Raw genomic sequence first — 14,995 nt, 5'->3', positions numbered from 1 at the left:
ACAACATTTTCCCTATATATATATTTTTTCCAGACAATCAGAAATATTTAAGAGATAGAGGCTTAGCAGCAAGTGTAGAGAAACAGTCCACTATTAAAACTTAAGATACTCACAATGGAGAGTCCAATAGACTTACAATAGATTTACAGAGCTTGGCAAGAATGACAGAAACAATGGCATTTCAGCATTCCTTCAAATTAAGAAAAATATTTCTTAGGTGACAACCATGTATTGACTGAAGTTAATACTTTGTCAGCTGTGACTGAACAGATTTTCAAATCTGTGTGTAGGGTTGTCACTTTTAGGTTTTTTTTTTTTTTTTGTCTTTATATTGTTCTTTTTTATTGGAGTATAGTTGATTTATAATACTGTGTTAGTTTCAGGCATATGGCACACAGTAATTCATAGTAGTTTGCATTTGCTGATCTGTATTATTATTCTTTTTTTAACTGGAGGACAATTGCTTTACAATGTTGTGTTGCTTTCTTCTTTGAAATAAAATTCTTTTTGGATGTCACCTTAACAGGATCCTTCCAATATGTTGATGAACTACCATCATTTGAACGGGAGTATTATTTTAGCAACCACAAATTAGACAAAGTGCCCTCACATATGTTCTCATCTGATCTTTGCAGTAGCTCTGAGTAGTGCCAGGAAGGAGGTCCCTGTTACTACCCTATCTGATAGACGTAGTAATTGAGACACACTTAAGGCCACACAGCGTACCTGAGGCACAGCCAGGATTGAAAGCCACATCTTCCAAATCACCTTGACCTTTGTTTCTACATGGCTTTGCTTCTCCTGAATCGACTCTGCCAACCCATGTGAAAAACTAGCATATATGTATCCCAACCCAAATATTCTGGAGTCTCCACTGTGAATTCTTTATAAATGTCAAGCACACCAGATCAGTGGCAGTATGGACTTCCTGAAGAAGTTTTAAGCTTAGTTCTGTCTGTGTGGCTTGGCTATTTTGTTTGTTTCTTTCAGGATGAAGATATGCATTTTAAGGGAAATAATGTCTATGCCATGGCCAGAACATCCAATCTTAATGAAGAGCTTGGGCAGGTGAGGGCCCCTCCAGGGCTGGGCAGTTTGACAGGAGCGCCACAGGAGTGGGTCTAGGGAGAGCGTGTGCAGAGCTGAAAGGCCAGATTTAGCATGGGCTAGAGGTAATATGGGGCATCCCCAGTGGCTCAGTGGTAAAGAATCTGCCTGCAATGAAAGAGACCCAGGTTCTATCTCTGGGTCGGGAAGACCCCCTGCAGGAGGGCATGGCAACCTTCTCCAGTATTCTTGCCTGGGAAATCCCATGGGTAGAGGAGCCTGGCGGGCTGTAGTCCATGGGGTCACAAAGAGTTGGACATGACTGAAGTGGCTGAGCATGCACATAGATAATGTGACACCCTTGTGAAGCTTTAGAAATATAATTTGTTCCAATTGTTGATACTATTGCATAATGAGTTACAAGTGGAACACACCTGATACAGGTTATTATGTGCTTATGAAAGAGTGAAAGAGCTGTGGGGCAGGTAGGAAAAGCTGCTGGGGGCTCCCAGGGCTTCAGGTAGCTTCCAGGGAACCACAGGGACCCTGGACTCTGGGGGATGGCCAGGTTTCTGCTTCTTCAAGGCAGATGATTCATAGGGGAGCATCCACAGGCTGTTGTGAAATTTCACACTGGCCAAACCCATGCATCTGCCCACAGCTGCCAGAAGGGAAGCAGCAGAGCTTCTGGATGTCACTGAAAATGTCTCTCAATGGTGGAATCTAATCTGCAGACCAGACAAATGCAGCCTTGGGCCTCTAGACCCTGCCTTACAATAGAGAGGCGGGAATGATGCCCAGTTACCAACAGACAGTTGTTGGTTGCCTTTTAAATGACAATGGCATCTTTACCAGTTTAAATTCAGTTTTAAAAACTCCCAAGATTATTTGTCAATTATGCTATTAATATAATAAAGCTGAAGAAAAAGCGACAACTCTCACAGTTGTGTAGAACTTGAAGGAAGAAAGACTTGTAATTGTTACTTTTTTCTGTCTACTTTTTGTTCTGTCTCTATATATGTATTTACTAGATTATGATTTTCTATCTTTCAATTAATTAGAAGCCACATATAAATTATGGTAAAAGGCAGAATTTTGAAGTTAAACATCCTGAATGTGAATCCTGGTTTCATCATTTACCAGTATAGACAAAGATACCACTGGAGAAGAAAATAGCAAGCTACTCCAGTATTCTGGGAAATCCCATGGACAGAAGAGCCTGGTAGGCTACAAAAATCCGTGGGGTCACAAAGAGCTGGACACGACTGAGCATGCATGGATGCACAGGCACCACAAGAAAAGAAAATTACAGGTCAATATCCCTTATAAACTCAGATGCAAAAATCCTCAACAAAATATTAGCAGATCAAATTCGACATTAATAAAGGATCATACATCATGATTATTTATTCTAGGAATGCAAGACTGGTTCAGGATGCACAAATCAGCCAATGTGATATACCCTTTTAACAAAATGAAGGATAAGAAATGTATGCAACAGATGCAGAAAAAGCATTTGACAAAATTCAACATCCATGTATCATAAATGTCTCAATAAAGTGACTACAAAGGGAACATATTTCAACATAATAAAGGGTGTGTACAACAGGCTCACAGTTAAAATTATACTCAGTGAAAAATGAAGAGTTATTCCTCTAAGATCAAAAATAAAACAAGGATGCCTCTGCTTGTTAGGGTAGCATTAAAAAATGCTACTTTTATTACTTTTATTTTATTAACTTAGTGTTGTAAATCCTAGCCCTGGCAGTTAGGCAAGAAAAATAAATAAAAGGCATCCAAATCAGAAAGGAAGAATTAAAGCTGTCTCTTTTGACACATGACATGTTATGTATAGAAAACCCTAAAGACTGCACCAAAAACCTGTAAGCAATAATAAAAAAAGAACCCAGGAAAGTTGCATGATACAAAACCAGTATACAGAAATAAGTTGTTTCTAAAAATAAAAACAAATGTTTCTGAAAGCATACGTGAAAATTTCTGCCTTTTATTATCATTTTTGGTGACTTTACTTAACAAATAGTTGGCATCCCTCTTGTCTATCCAAATAATGCAAAGATCTTAAAACTTTAAATCCACATTGCAGTATTCACTGGACAGAAATGATCACCTACAAAATTTCCATTTGTCTTTAAAATGAGCATAATATTCATGATCATGATTAAAATGGCTTTGAGTCTGGTTTTCTTTTTCATGTGAGGTATACATATATTGGTATATCAATATCAATCTACCTACTTAATGTTTTCTAGGTACTTTTAATGAGATTTCTTATGTCAGGAAAATGAACTTGGACTTCTGAATTTCTTAGGTTTGATGACTTGAAGTTTACTTTGCATGTTACTATAGAATTTCATCTCCAATGTAAAACAAAGAGAAGAGTATGGCTTCTGAAAGAAGTAAATATTAAAGATAGAATTCTCATAGATTGAAATCCTTGTTTTCTAAAAATTCATGTAATTTGAGGATTTAAAGAGAAAGAATGCCATCTTTGCTGTCTCTCTAAATACATTTTAAGTTATGTCATTTATCATGGTAAGTTTTTCTTCATGTAGCTAAATTTAAAATGTATTTCTTCTTTGCATAGGTGGAATACTTATTCTCTGATAAGACAGGAACCCTCACTTGCAATATTATGACATTTAAGAAGTGCAGCATTGCTGGTATAATGTATGGGTAAGTGTTTTTATTGCCATACTCTGTTGAAAGTTCCCATTTTTTTTTCTTAACAAAATTAAGTAGCCTTCATTTACTCTAAAACTTATTTGAACTTCTAGTACTATAGCTATATCTGAATGAAATTGCAACTTAACATACCTTAAATGAAAACTTGCAGTGTTTTTATTTTCTAAAATATGGTTTACATCTACTTTCAAACATGATTAGAATTCCTAAAGAGTTTTATATTTATAACCTGTGATCATCATATTTCCTCCCTCACTTTCTCTTAGAGACCTGCCAAGCAAAAGTGATGATGGTGCAAAAGACTTAAGGTGACTAGATAACATTCTCTCCTTTGCTGGTGTTCCTTTTCCCTGGACGTTTTATTGTACTGGAACACTGACATGCAATCACACAGCTCCAGTTGTTCAGACCCCCAGTGGCAGTTCTCAGGAAGCTCCCTTGTATAGATCTTTCCCATGTTTCGAAGAACCCAGAATCTATTCTTTAGTTTACTGTGTTGGTGGCAATTTCCTCTGCCTCAAAATCTATATACCTGTACCATTTTCAACACAAGTTTAAGCGTTTTCTAATGCAGCGTGAGGTCTGGGAAGTTGTATAATTTGTCGGGGCCCTGTGTCTTCAGTCATGTCTGACTCTGTGTGACCCCCATGGACTGTAGCCCCACCAGGTTCCTCTGTCCATGAGGGTTTTCCAGGCAAGAATTACTGGAGTGGGTTGCCATTCCCTTCTCTAGGGGATCTTCCCAACCCAAGGATCTACCCATGTCTCCTGAATCTCCTGCATTAGCAGGCCGTTTCTTTTACCATCGAGCCACCAGGGAATTATAATTTGACAGAACACTGAATGTTTACTAGTTGTAAGTGTGATTTAGTGAAAACAGAAGACGGGGCTATATTTCACTTAGCTCTGTGTTATTGCTGACTGGTACTACCAGGAACTTGTAGTTAAAATGAATCTTATCTGTTCTTCTTCAGTCAGTCTCCTTGTTTCATCTCAGATGCCTACGAATTCAATGACCCAGCATTGTTGCAGAACTTTAAGAATGATCATGTAAGTCTGCTATTTTCCCTCTATGTTGACAGGGTATTGCGATATAACTTTCAAACATGCATATATTTTCCTAAAAGGAAAAGAGAGAGAGTCTTGAAAAGTTCTTGGCATTAAAATAGTAAGCAAGGGATTTAACATGATAAGTATGAACTATGCCTTGACTTGAGTGTGAATGAATTCAGACATTATATAGGAATATCCTACTATGTAGCCATCTGTAAAATCCTATCTCTATCTGCTTTTAAACTCTTTCGTTCTATAGCATGCAAATCAATATCTTCACTTATCTATTTTAAGATATTGATCTAGCTGATGGGAAATCTTGATCTTCTTAAAAATAAAAGTGATCTTTGGGACTTCCCCAGTAGGCTAGTGGTTAAGACTCTGCCTTCCAACACAGGGAGCATGGGTTCAATCCCTGGTCAGGGAATTAAGATCCCAAATGCCTTGGGGAACAGCCAAACATTAAAATAAATACAAGTGATCTTTAAAATGTAAAACCTGTACATGTTCTTCCTTTGCTTAAGACCTTTCCGAGGACTGGTACCACATTTCAGATAGAATCCTGACTTTCTACTGTGGTCCTCTTTCTGTCTCCGACCTCATTCTGTGTCCCTGATCCCGACGCTCAAGATGCAGGAGCCACATTTATCTTGAAGCTCCACTAACGATGAATCTGTGTCCTGCTTTTGGGTCCTGGGAAAGTGCTGCAACCTTTAGTGTGTGCTCTCACACCGTGAACACAGACCCACAACTAGCCTTTCCAATTAGGTCTTAGTTTAGACATCTAAATATGCTTTTTTCCCCTTATCAGTTCAGTTCAGTTCAGTTCAGTCGTTCAGTTGTGTCCAACTCTTTGCAACCCCATGGACACCAGCACGCCAGGCTTCCCTGACCGTCACCAACTCCCAGAGCTTACTCAGACTCATGTCTATTGAGTCGGTGATGCCATCCAACCAACTCATCTCTTGTCCCCTTCTCCTCCCGCCTTCAATCTTTCCCAGCATCAGGGTCCTTTCCAATGAGTTAGTTCTTCGCATCTGGTGGCCAAAGTATTGGAATGTCAGCTTCAGCATCAGTCCTTCTGGTGAATATTCAGGACTGATTTCCTTTAGGATTGACTGGTTTGATCTCCTTGCAGTCCAGGGGACTCTCAAGCATCTTCTCCAACACCACAGTTCAAAAGCATCAATATTTTGGTACTCAGCTTTCTTCAGAGTCCAACTGTCACACCCATACATGACTACTGGAAAAATCATAGCTTTGACTAGACGGACCTTTGTTGGCAAAGTAATGTCTCTGCTTTTGAATATGCTGTCTAAGTTGGTCATAGTTTTTCTTCCCAGGAGCAAGCATCTTTTAATTTCATGGCTGCAGTCACCATCTGCAGTGATTTTGGAGCCCCCCCAAAATAAAGTCTCTCACTGTTTCCATTGTTTTCCCATCTATTTGCCATGAAGTGATGGACTGGATGCCATTATCTTAGTTTTCTGATTGTTGAGTTTTAAGCCAGCTTTTCACTCTCTTCTTTCACTTTCATCAAGGAGTCTTTAGTTCTTCTTTGCTTTCTGCCATAAGGGTGGTGTCATCTGCATATCTGTTATTGATATTTCTCCCGGAAATCTTGTTTCCAGCTTGTGCTTCATCCAGCCCCGCATTTCCCGTGGTATACTCAGCATCACCTCCCTAAAATAGGCCCCTGACTTCCCTATCACACCCCCTCCTTCTTTCCTCCAGCTTTGCGAACACCTGTGTCCCCAAGGAGAACAAACATCCCTAGACAGCAGGGTCTTCCTGTTCCCTGTGGTCACCCTAGCCCCTGCCTCTTCCCCTGACTCAGCCTCCACTCCACAAACACATTCTGAATGTGTGGTATGGTTTCTAGCCAGTACCTTACTCTGTATGAACCTGAAGCAAAATCTCACTTGGTACTTATTTACATATATATATATATATATATATATGCAGATTATATTGGACTTTTGAGTTGAGGGGGCAGGTTGGAAGAGACTCACCAGCTGTGTCCCTTTCTTACAGCCCACGAAAGAGTATATAAAGGAATTTCTTACCCTGTTGTGTGTGTGCCACACTGTTGTTCCAGAGAGAGAGGGAAACAACATAAGCTACCAGGCCTCCTCTCCAGGTAGGTGCCGTGTGCCTGCGAACGCCTGGCAGGCGATGAGCCCACAGAGGAAGGGGGGCCATCACGGATCCCCAGGGGTGCCTGCCTTTCTCCTTCCCTGAAATTCTTACCAGTTTGGGGCATTCGTACACAGCTCTGAGCCACTCTGAAGCTCTGGGGCTCCCACTCTCCACCTATCCCACACACCCCCAAAGTGCCGGGGAGGCTGGCAGGGCGTGGCCTTGGAGCAGGGGCTTAGAAGCAGGTTACAGTCAGTAAGCAGGCACGGGGCAGGCCGAGGGGATGCACATGTTTTGGAAGTGCTACTAATGTTATGGAGAACAGAGAAGACCTCAGTGAGCAGGAAGAAAGTGCTTCATTTACAGGCTAGTGGCTTAGTCCCACTGACCGAGGCCTTACTTAACCAGATCTCCTCTACTCTCAACACTCTCTGTTACCTAGGAGCACTGAAAACCCCAAGTTCTAAAGAATGACAGGATATTTTACTGCTGGAGAAATTAAATTAAATATAATGTTAATACACTTGCTCAATCTCCATTAATATAGGCCTTTTATTGACAGATGAAGCAGCTTTAGTGAAAGGAGCCAAGAAACTTGGCTTTGTTTTCACTGCAAGGATGCCGAACTCGGTCACCATAGAAGCTGTGAGTAATACTTGATATACTTTCTAGTGGTTTACATGCACCTGCTCATCCAGAGACACACGTGTACAATTTTTCTAATCATGCTGATTTTAGATTGGAGAGGTGTTTCAGTCTTAATCTGTCGCTACAGGAAGCACTTTTGTTAACATTGTCCAGGTTGCAAACAATATTATTACCAGAGGAGGGCACCGTCATGCCTTCTCCGCATCAGACTTGCAAGAAGGCTTTATTTTGAAAAAGATATGTGTATGGTGGGTGAAACTTGTTCATGATTGGGAGAGTGAGTTACTTTGTGAGACAAATACTTTTTTCCTAAGGTAAGAATATGTTGTCTTATTTTCCTGTAGATGGGAGAAGAACTCACATTTGAAATTCTTAATGTACTGGAATTTTCTAGGTAAGCCACCTTTTTGATCTGTATGTGCATTTTCCAGGGTTCTTCTTTGACTATTCAACTGAGATTTGGCTGTAAAGGAAAACCTAAAAACAGAATCCTGAAATTCTAGCTAGCTTCTGTACACTCTTGCATCTCAGTTCAGTTCTTGCCTGTCTGGGCCTCATTATCATCATTGTTTTAACTGGAACACTCTTCTCTGAGGCTTAAGCGTTTCAATTTTACCAGGATTTTCTTCTCCCCGAAGGAGATCCTCCTCCTCGCTTTTGGCCATCATTTCTATGAACCCCTTACTTCTCTTCCAATCTCGGACATCTTTTTCTTGATCAGTATTATTCCTGAGGGAAAATAAAGTTCTTTTTTTTGAAAGAGCTTGAAAACACGGAGGAAGTAATGACTGAGAGCCCAGCTGGTCTGTGGGACATGTTCAGAACTGTCCTCTGAGGCCCATGGTGGCCGAACCACGTGGAAGACCTGCAACTGGGGCTCGGTTTAAATGACCTTCCCAATGTCTCTAAGCAAATATGTGGCAGAATCAGGGTTGAAGTTCAGGTCTACTGGTTCCAAAGTCCTTGGTACTGTCAACCAATCTGTGCCTCCAGAGGTGAAAGAAAAGCTGCTATTTAGTTGATAAGTAGTGTCCAACTTGTAATGACCCCATGGGCTGCAGCACACCAGGTTTCCGTCCTTCACTATCTCCTGGAGTTTCCTCAAATTCAAAGAAAAGTTAAAGAATTTTTTTAAAACGTATTTTTATCTCCATGGCGTGCATTGCAGTCTATAAAGCTAAAAATATTTTTCTAGAACACTGTTCGAGGAGTAAGGTGGCCTTGATGACTGCCTGTTTGTGCCACCTCTGCTCCAGTCATGTTGAGGGCGATAAAGAATATTGAACAGTATGACTTGATGGGGACTGTGGTGCCCTGGGAGGTGGGGGTTTACCTCTGAGGGGCCTTGGGAGCCTGTGCGAGGAGATGGGGTTTGGGCTGGTGACTGAACAGTGGAAGGAGGGTTAAGAGTGAGCAAAAGACCTGGTGAGGAGGATGGACTGTCTCGGCCAGTTTACCGTGGCCGTGTGTGGAGGACAGAGGTGAGAGGAGATCTTCAAGCCGATTTGGACTCCCAAATCAGGAACAAAAGCAGTGAGTTTAGGTTCTGTGATAGCTATAACACACACACACACACACACACACACACACACACACACAATCCAGAGGGCTTTGAGACAGAACTATACATTCAAAAGATTCTGGCATCTACTGAACCAGCAATTTAACATCTCTGTGCAGGAACATGGGGCCAGAAAGGTCTAGTTGATGAAGATGATGTGAGGACTGAAAAACATGCAGGACCAGGCCTGCTTTCACCTCCTCTCATCAGTTTTTAATCATTATATTAAATGCATTACATGTATATACAATTTATGTATTTTAAGTAATATACATGTTGTATAATACATGTATATATATAATACATAAAGATGTTACATTATATATACATCATGTGCTATATTATAATAGTACATATTAATCTAATATATCCTAATGTAATCTATTGTACACACTTGTGTCAGTAAATTCCCACGGAAGAACAGAATAGTAGTAGAAGAAGGTAGAGATTTATAATCAGAATCTCAGTTAAAGGAAGTCTATAAAGAAGAAAGAGGAGGCTGGCAATAAACGTGCCAGCCTTTTCATCCCATAGGCAGCTGAGGATTCTAACAATTAGAATTCTTTTGACTTTGAGTTTTTGCTTGAGTGGTAGCTCCACATACTGAGGAAAACAGAAACTAACAATACTTTCGATGTTGTTTTAGTAATAGAAAGAGGATGTCTATAATTGTCCGAACTCCTGAAGGACAGCTCCGGCTCTACTGCAAAGGAGCAGTAAGTACTGGGATTCATTATTATGTAATGAGTTTTAAAATGTTGTTACTTTGTGCTGTCATCACTGGTGGTTGACAGCATTAGATTGGAAAGTCCGTCTCAAGGCCGTCAAATCCACTGAAACACCACCAGAATTTTATTAAATTTTGAGGTCAGTGAATTTTATTAAATTTTGACGTCAGTGAAAACGTGCTGTCACTCAGTTATTTTTTTGAGAACCAATGATTTGCAGTTTTGGCTACTACAAGTAATGCTCTTGTGACCATTTGTTTGCAACTCTCTCAATGGACATATAGTTTTATCTCTCGCTGGTAAATATCGAGGAGTAAAATTATTGGATCACGTGGGAGCTATATATCAACTTCTTAAGAAACCACTAAGTTGAAGTTACATTCTTACCAGCAGTTGTTACCAACATTTGGCCTGGTTGCTGCTGCTGCTGCTAAGTCGCTTCAGTCGTGTCCGACTCTGTGCGACCCCATAGACAGCAGCCCACCAGGCTCTGCTGTCCCTGGGATTCTCCAGGCAAGAACACTGGAGTGGGTTGCCATTTCCTTCTCCAATGCATGAAAGTGAAAAGTAAAAGTGAAGTCGCTCAGTCATGTCTGACTCTTCGCAACCCCATGGACTGAAGCCTACCAGGCTCCTCCGTCCATGGGATTTTCCAGGCAAGAGTACTGGAGTGGGGTGCCATTGCCTGGTTAGTCTTTTTAATTTTGCCGTTCTGATAGGTGTGTATTTCACTGTGAGTTTAATTTACATTTCCATGATGACGGATGATAGCAAACATCTTTCCATGTGTTTGCCATCTGTGATGAGGGTTCCTAAGACTACTATTATGCTTTTGGTGAGTCTCTAAAAGGATTCATGGGACTTAGCACACAGTCATGGACCTGAGGTGGAAATATTATTCATAACTTCAATTTCTTTAATAATATAGAGCTCCTCAGAACATTTTTTCTAATTAGCTAGTTAGCTTTGCTTTGTGGAACTTACTTATTTCATCCAAGTTGTGGAATTTTTCCTAGCTGTGGAAAAATTGTTCATCATAGTCTCTTTACTATTTTAAATTTTATTTATTTATTTTTGGCTGTGCTGGGTCTTCATTGTTGTGGATTACTCTCTAGTTGTGGAGTGTGGGTTTCTCATTGCCGTGCTTTCTCTTGTTGTGGCGCACGGGCTTAGTTGCTTCATGGTAGGTGGAATCCTCCAGGACCAGGGATGGAACGCATGTCCCCAGCATTGGCATGCAGATTCTTAACGACTGGTTAAGAAAGTCTTAAGACCAGGGAAGTCTTCGTTATTTTTTTTTCAACCTTCGTTTTCATTTGTGTGTGTGTATGTGTGTCTTTAAAGTGTGTTTCTTCCAGGGAGCATGCCATTGGTTCTAGTGTTTTAAATCTGTTCTGGAAATCTCTGCCTTTTAACTGATGTTTAGACCACTTATATAGTATGGTTATCTATATGACTAGGTTTGAATATATCATCTTGCCATTTATTTTCTATTTGTCCCAGTTGCTCTTTTTCCCCCATATTTCTTTTTTATTTTATACGTTCTTTTGGATTACTTGGATATTTTTTTTTCCAATTTCCTTGTTTTAAAGTTTTTATTTTAGTAGTCACTTTGTGGCTTATAATAGGTATCTTTATTATATTTCTCCTTCAAGTGATATTGTATTACTTCACTTATAGTACAAGAACCTTACAATTCTATATTTCCATTTCTCTCTCCTAATCCTTCTGGTATGCTAGCCATACATTTTAATGTTACAAATGTTACAAGCTTCACACTTTACAGCTATTCATTTTGTCCAATTTTTAGAATAAAAAGAACTAGATAATGAGAGAAATAATGTGTGTGTATAAATACATATATATATATATATATATATATATATATATATGCCCATGCCAACACCATGCTTATTGCTTTTCAGACTCATATTTCCATCTGGCATAATAATCTTTTGTCTGAAGGAGTTCCTTTACCATACCTTATAACATAGATCTATTGGTGATACATTTTTTCAGTCTAAGTCAGAAAGAAAACATATATTTCATCTTTATTTTTTCTAACCTTTTAAAGTAAATTTTTGCTGAGTATAGACTTCTAGGCTGACCTTTTTTTTTTTTTTTTCCTTTCACTGCTGTACAGACTTCGCTTTACTGGCTTCTCACATGCATTGTCCCCATGAGATATTTGCTCTGTTCCTTGTCTTTGTTCCTCTGTATGTAACATCTTTTTTTCCTGGAATTGTGCCTTCATTGGGGCTTCTTGAGCTCCTTCACTTCAATGAGCTATAACAAAAAATGATAAAAGTTTTTGTAATTCAGATGATCAGGCTTAGATAAGATGTTAATCACAGTTTGTGTTTATGTGGCTTTTTTTCTATAGGATTCAGTGATTTATGAGAGACTTTCAGAAAAGTCTCTCTTTGTGGAGGAGACACTAGTCCATCTGGAAAATTTTGCTAGAGAAGGTAAGTGAAAATTATTTAGATTGATTCCCTTTTGTAATGCTGTCCTTAACTGCTGAAATTATAGCCTCAATGTGTGCTTGGGGGAGCTTGCTGGTATGTGAGACTTTGTGTGCCTTCTGTTTGGTTAAAAACAAATGGTTCAAAAAATAAATAAATAAAAATAAATGGTTCCCAAACTAGCCCTGTCCAGGCAGTATTATTATTTTCCCTTTCTTACCCTGCAACAGTATATTGTGCTTAGTTGCAAACACTAAAATGTATGTTTTTACTGTGGACTCTTCCTTTATTCCTAAAGCAGTGTCTTCAGTCTATTATCTATTTCTAGGCAGAGGATGAGATGCTTGGATGGCATCACTGACTTGATGGACATGAGTTTGAGCAGGCTCCAGGAGCTGGTGATGGACAGGGAAGCTTGGTGTGCTGCAGTCCAGGGGGTCTCAAAGAGTCAGACACGACTGAGTGACTGAACTAAAGTGGAAATATAGAGAGGTTTTTTGGTTTGTTGTTTTTTTTTTTTTTTGGTTTGTGTTGTGTGTTTTGAAGTTAATAATTTTGTGTATAACTCAGAATGCTGACATAGTTGATACTTTCCTGCATTCTTTTACCCTTCTGATTTTGACTTATCATCCAACTCTTTATGAAATATATTCCTTGAGTGAGTTTTGAATAAGAACAACATCCATTGAAAGGTTTATAGATGCTTTGAAAAGCAAGGGGTGATACTGATTAAGATTACCTTGAAAACTGTAGTCCACTTTCTCCTTTTAGTTTACAAACTGCTGCTTCCTACAGACACATGTGTGTCTTATGTGAGAGTATGGATATTTTGCAAGTTTACATTTTGGATCTTTTAGTGCTCTCTGAAAATATACCTGTGCTGTAGGTTGGTTACAATAGGTAGAAGCATATGGGAACTATATTGATAACAACTTCTTTAGGTCATCTGCAGAGAGGTGTGTGTGTGTGTGTGTGTGTGTGTGTGTTCAGTGGCTCAGTGGTGTCCAACTCTTGGGACCCCATGGACTATACCCCTCCAGACCCCTCTGTCCATGGGATGTCCCAGGATGAATACTGGAGTGGGTTGCCATTTCCTCCTCCAGGGGATCTTCTTGACTCAGGGATCAAATCCTTGTCTACTAGTTGGCAGGCAGCTTCTTTACCGCTGAGCCACCTGAGAAGCCTGTTCTGTAGAGAAATAGGAAATTCTCAAGTATTTGAATGTTTTGCCAGAATTAACCTAAAATATTACAATCCGATTTAAAATTGTTTTCAGGCATGTCATTGCAGTTCAGTTCAGTCACTTAGCCGTGTCCAACTTTTTGCGACCCCATGGACTGCAGCCTGCCAGGCTTCCCTGTCCATCACGAACTCCCGGAGCTTGCTCAAACTCATGTCCATCAAGTTGGTGATACCATCCAACCATCTCATCCTCTATTGTCCCCTTTTCCTCCTGCCTTCAATCTTTCCCAGCGTCATTTTCCAATGAGTCAGTGCTTTGCATCAGTACCCAAAGTATTAGAGTTTCAGCTTCAACATCAGTCCTTCCAACTCAGGACTGATTTCCTTTAGGATTGACTGGTTTGATCTCCGTGAAGTCCAAGGGACTCTCAAGAGTCTTCTCCAACACCACAGTTTAAAAGCATCAGTTCTTCAGTGTTCAGCTTTCTTTATGGTCCAACTCTCACATTCATATGTGACTCCTGGAAAAACCATAGCTTTGACTAGACAGACCTTTGTTGGCAAAGTAATGTCTCTGCTTTTTAATATGCTGTCTAGGATGGTCATCACTTCATTGGAAATAGATGGGGAAACAGTGGAAACAGTGTCAGACTTTATTTTTGGGGGGGCTCCAAAATCACTGCAGATGGTGATTGCAGCCATGAAATTAAAAGACGCTTACTCCTTGGAAGGAAAGTTATGACCAACCTAGACAGCATATTAAAAAGCAGAGACATTACTTTGCCAACAAAAGTCCGTCTAGTCAAGGCTATGGTTTTTCCAGTAGTCATGTATGGATGTGAGAGTTGGACTGTGAAGAAAGCTGAGCGCAAAAGAATTGATGCTTTTGAACTGTGGTGTTGGAGAAGACTCTTGAGAGTCCCTTGGACTGTAAGGAGATCCAACCAGTCCATCCTAAAGGAGATCAGTCCTGGGTGTTCATTGGAAGGACTGATGCTAAAGCTGAAACTCCAGCACTTTGGCCACCTCATGCGAAGAGTTGACTCATTGGAAAAGACCTTGATGCTGGAAAAGATTGAAGGCAGGAGGAGAAGGGGACGACAGAGGATGAGATGGCTGGATGGCATCACTGACTCGATACACATGAGTTAGGATGAACTCCGGGAGTTGGTGATGGACAAGGAGGCCTGGTGTGCTGCGATTCATGGGGTTGGACAAAGAGTTGGACACGACTGAGCGACTGAACTGAACTGAACTGAGGATGGTCATAGTTTTTCTTCCAAGGAGAAAGCATCTTTTAATTTCATGGCTGCAGTCACCATCTACAGTGATTTTGGAGCCCAAGAAAATAAAGTCTCTCACTGTTTCCATTGTTCCCCCATCTATTTGCCATGAAGTGATGAGACCAGATGCCATGATCTTAGTTTTCTGAATGATGAGTTTTAAGCCAACTTTTTCACTCTCCTCTT

General features: G+C 40.1%; 1 protein-coding gene across 1 annotated transcript in view; it reads left to right on the top strand.

Annotated features, from left to right (window-relative positions):
* Nucleotides 1-14,995, top strand: part of LOC102190971 (phospholipid-transporting ATPase IB-like) — a 100,896-nt gene that overhangs the window by 32,540 nt on the left and 53,361 nt on the right. The window contains exons 14-21 of the mRNA XM_018056307.1: nucleotides 991-1,068; nucleotides 3,653-3,741; nucleotides 4,725-4,800; nucleotides 6,838-6,943; nucleotides 7,505-7,587; nucleotides 7,935-7,984; nucleotides 9,798-9,867; nucleotides 12,263-12,347. Coding sequence (XP_017911796.1) covers nucleotides 991-1,068; nucleotides 3,653-3,741; nucleotides 4,725-4,800; nucleotides 6,838-6,943; nucleotides 7,505-7,587; nucleotides 7,935-7,984; nucleotides 9,798-9,867; nucleotides 12,263-12,347 — 637 coding nt within the window. The remainder of the gene's footprint in view (nucleotides 1-990; nucleotides 1,069-3,652; nucleotides 3,742-4,724; nucleotides 4,801-6,837; nucleotides 6,944-7,504; nucleotides 7,588-7,934; nucleotides 7,985-9,797; nucleotides 9,868-12,262; nucleotides 12,348-14,995) is intronic.

This window comes from Capra hircus, chromosome 12 (genome assembly GCF_001704415.2).
Source record: "Capra hircus breed San Clemente chromosome 12, ASM170441v1, whole genome shotgun sequence".
NCBI lineage: Eukaryota > Metazoa > Chordata > Mammalia > Artiodactyla > Bovidae > Capra > Capra hircus.
Note: the sequence above shows the minus strand (reverse complement) of the source record. Positions and strands in the feature narration are given on the sequence as shown.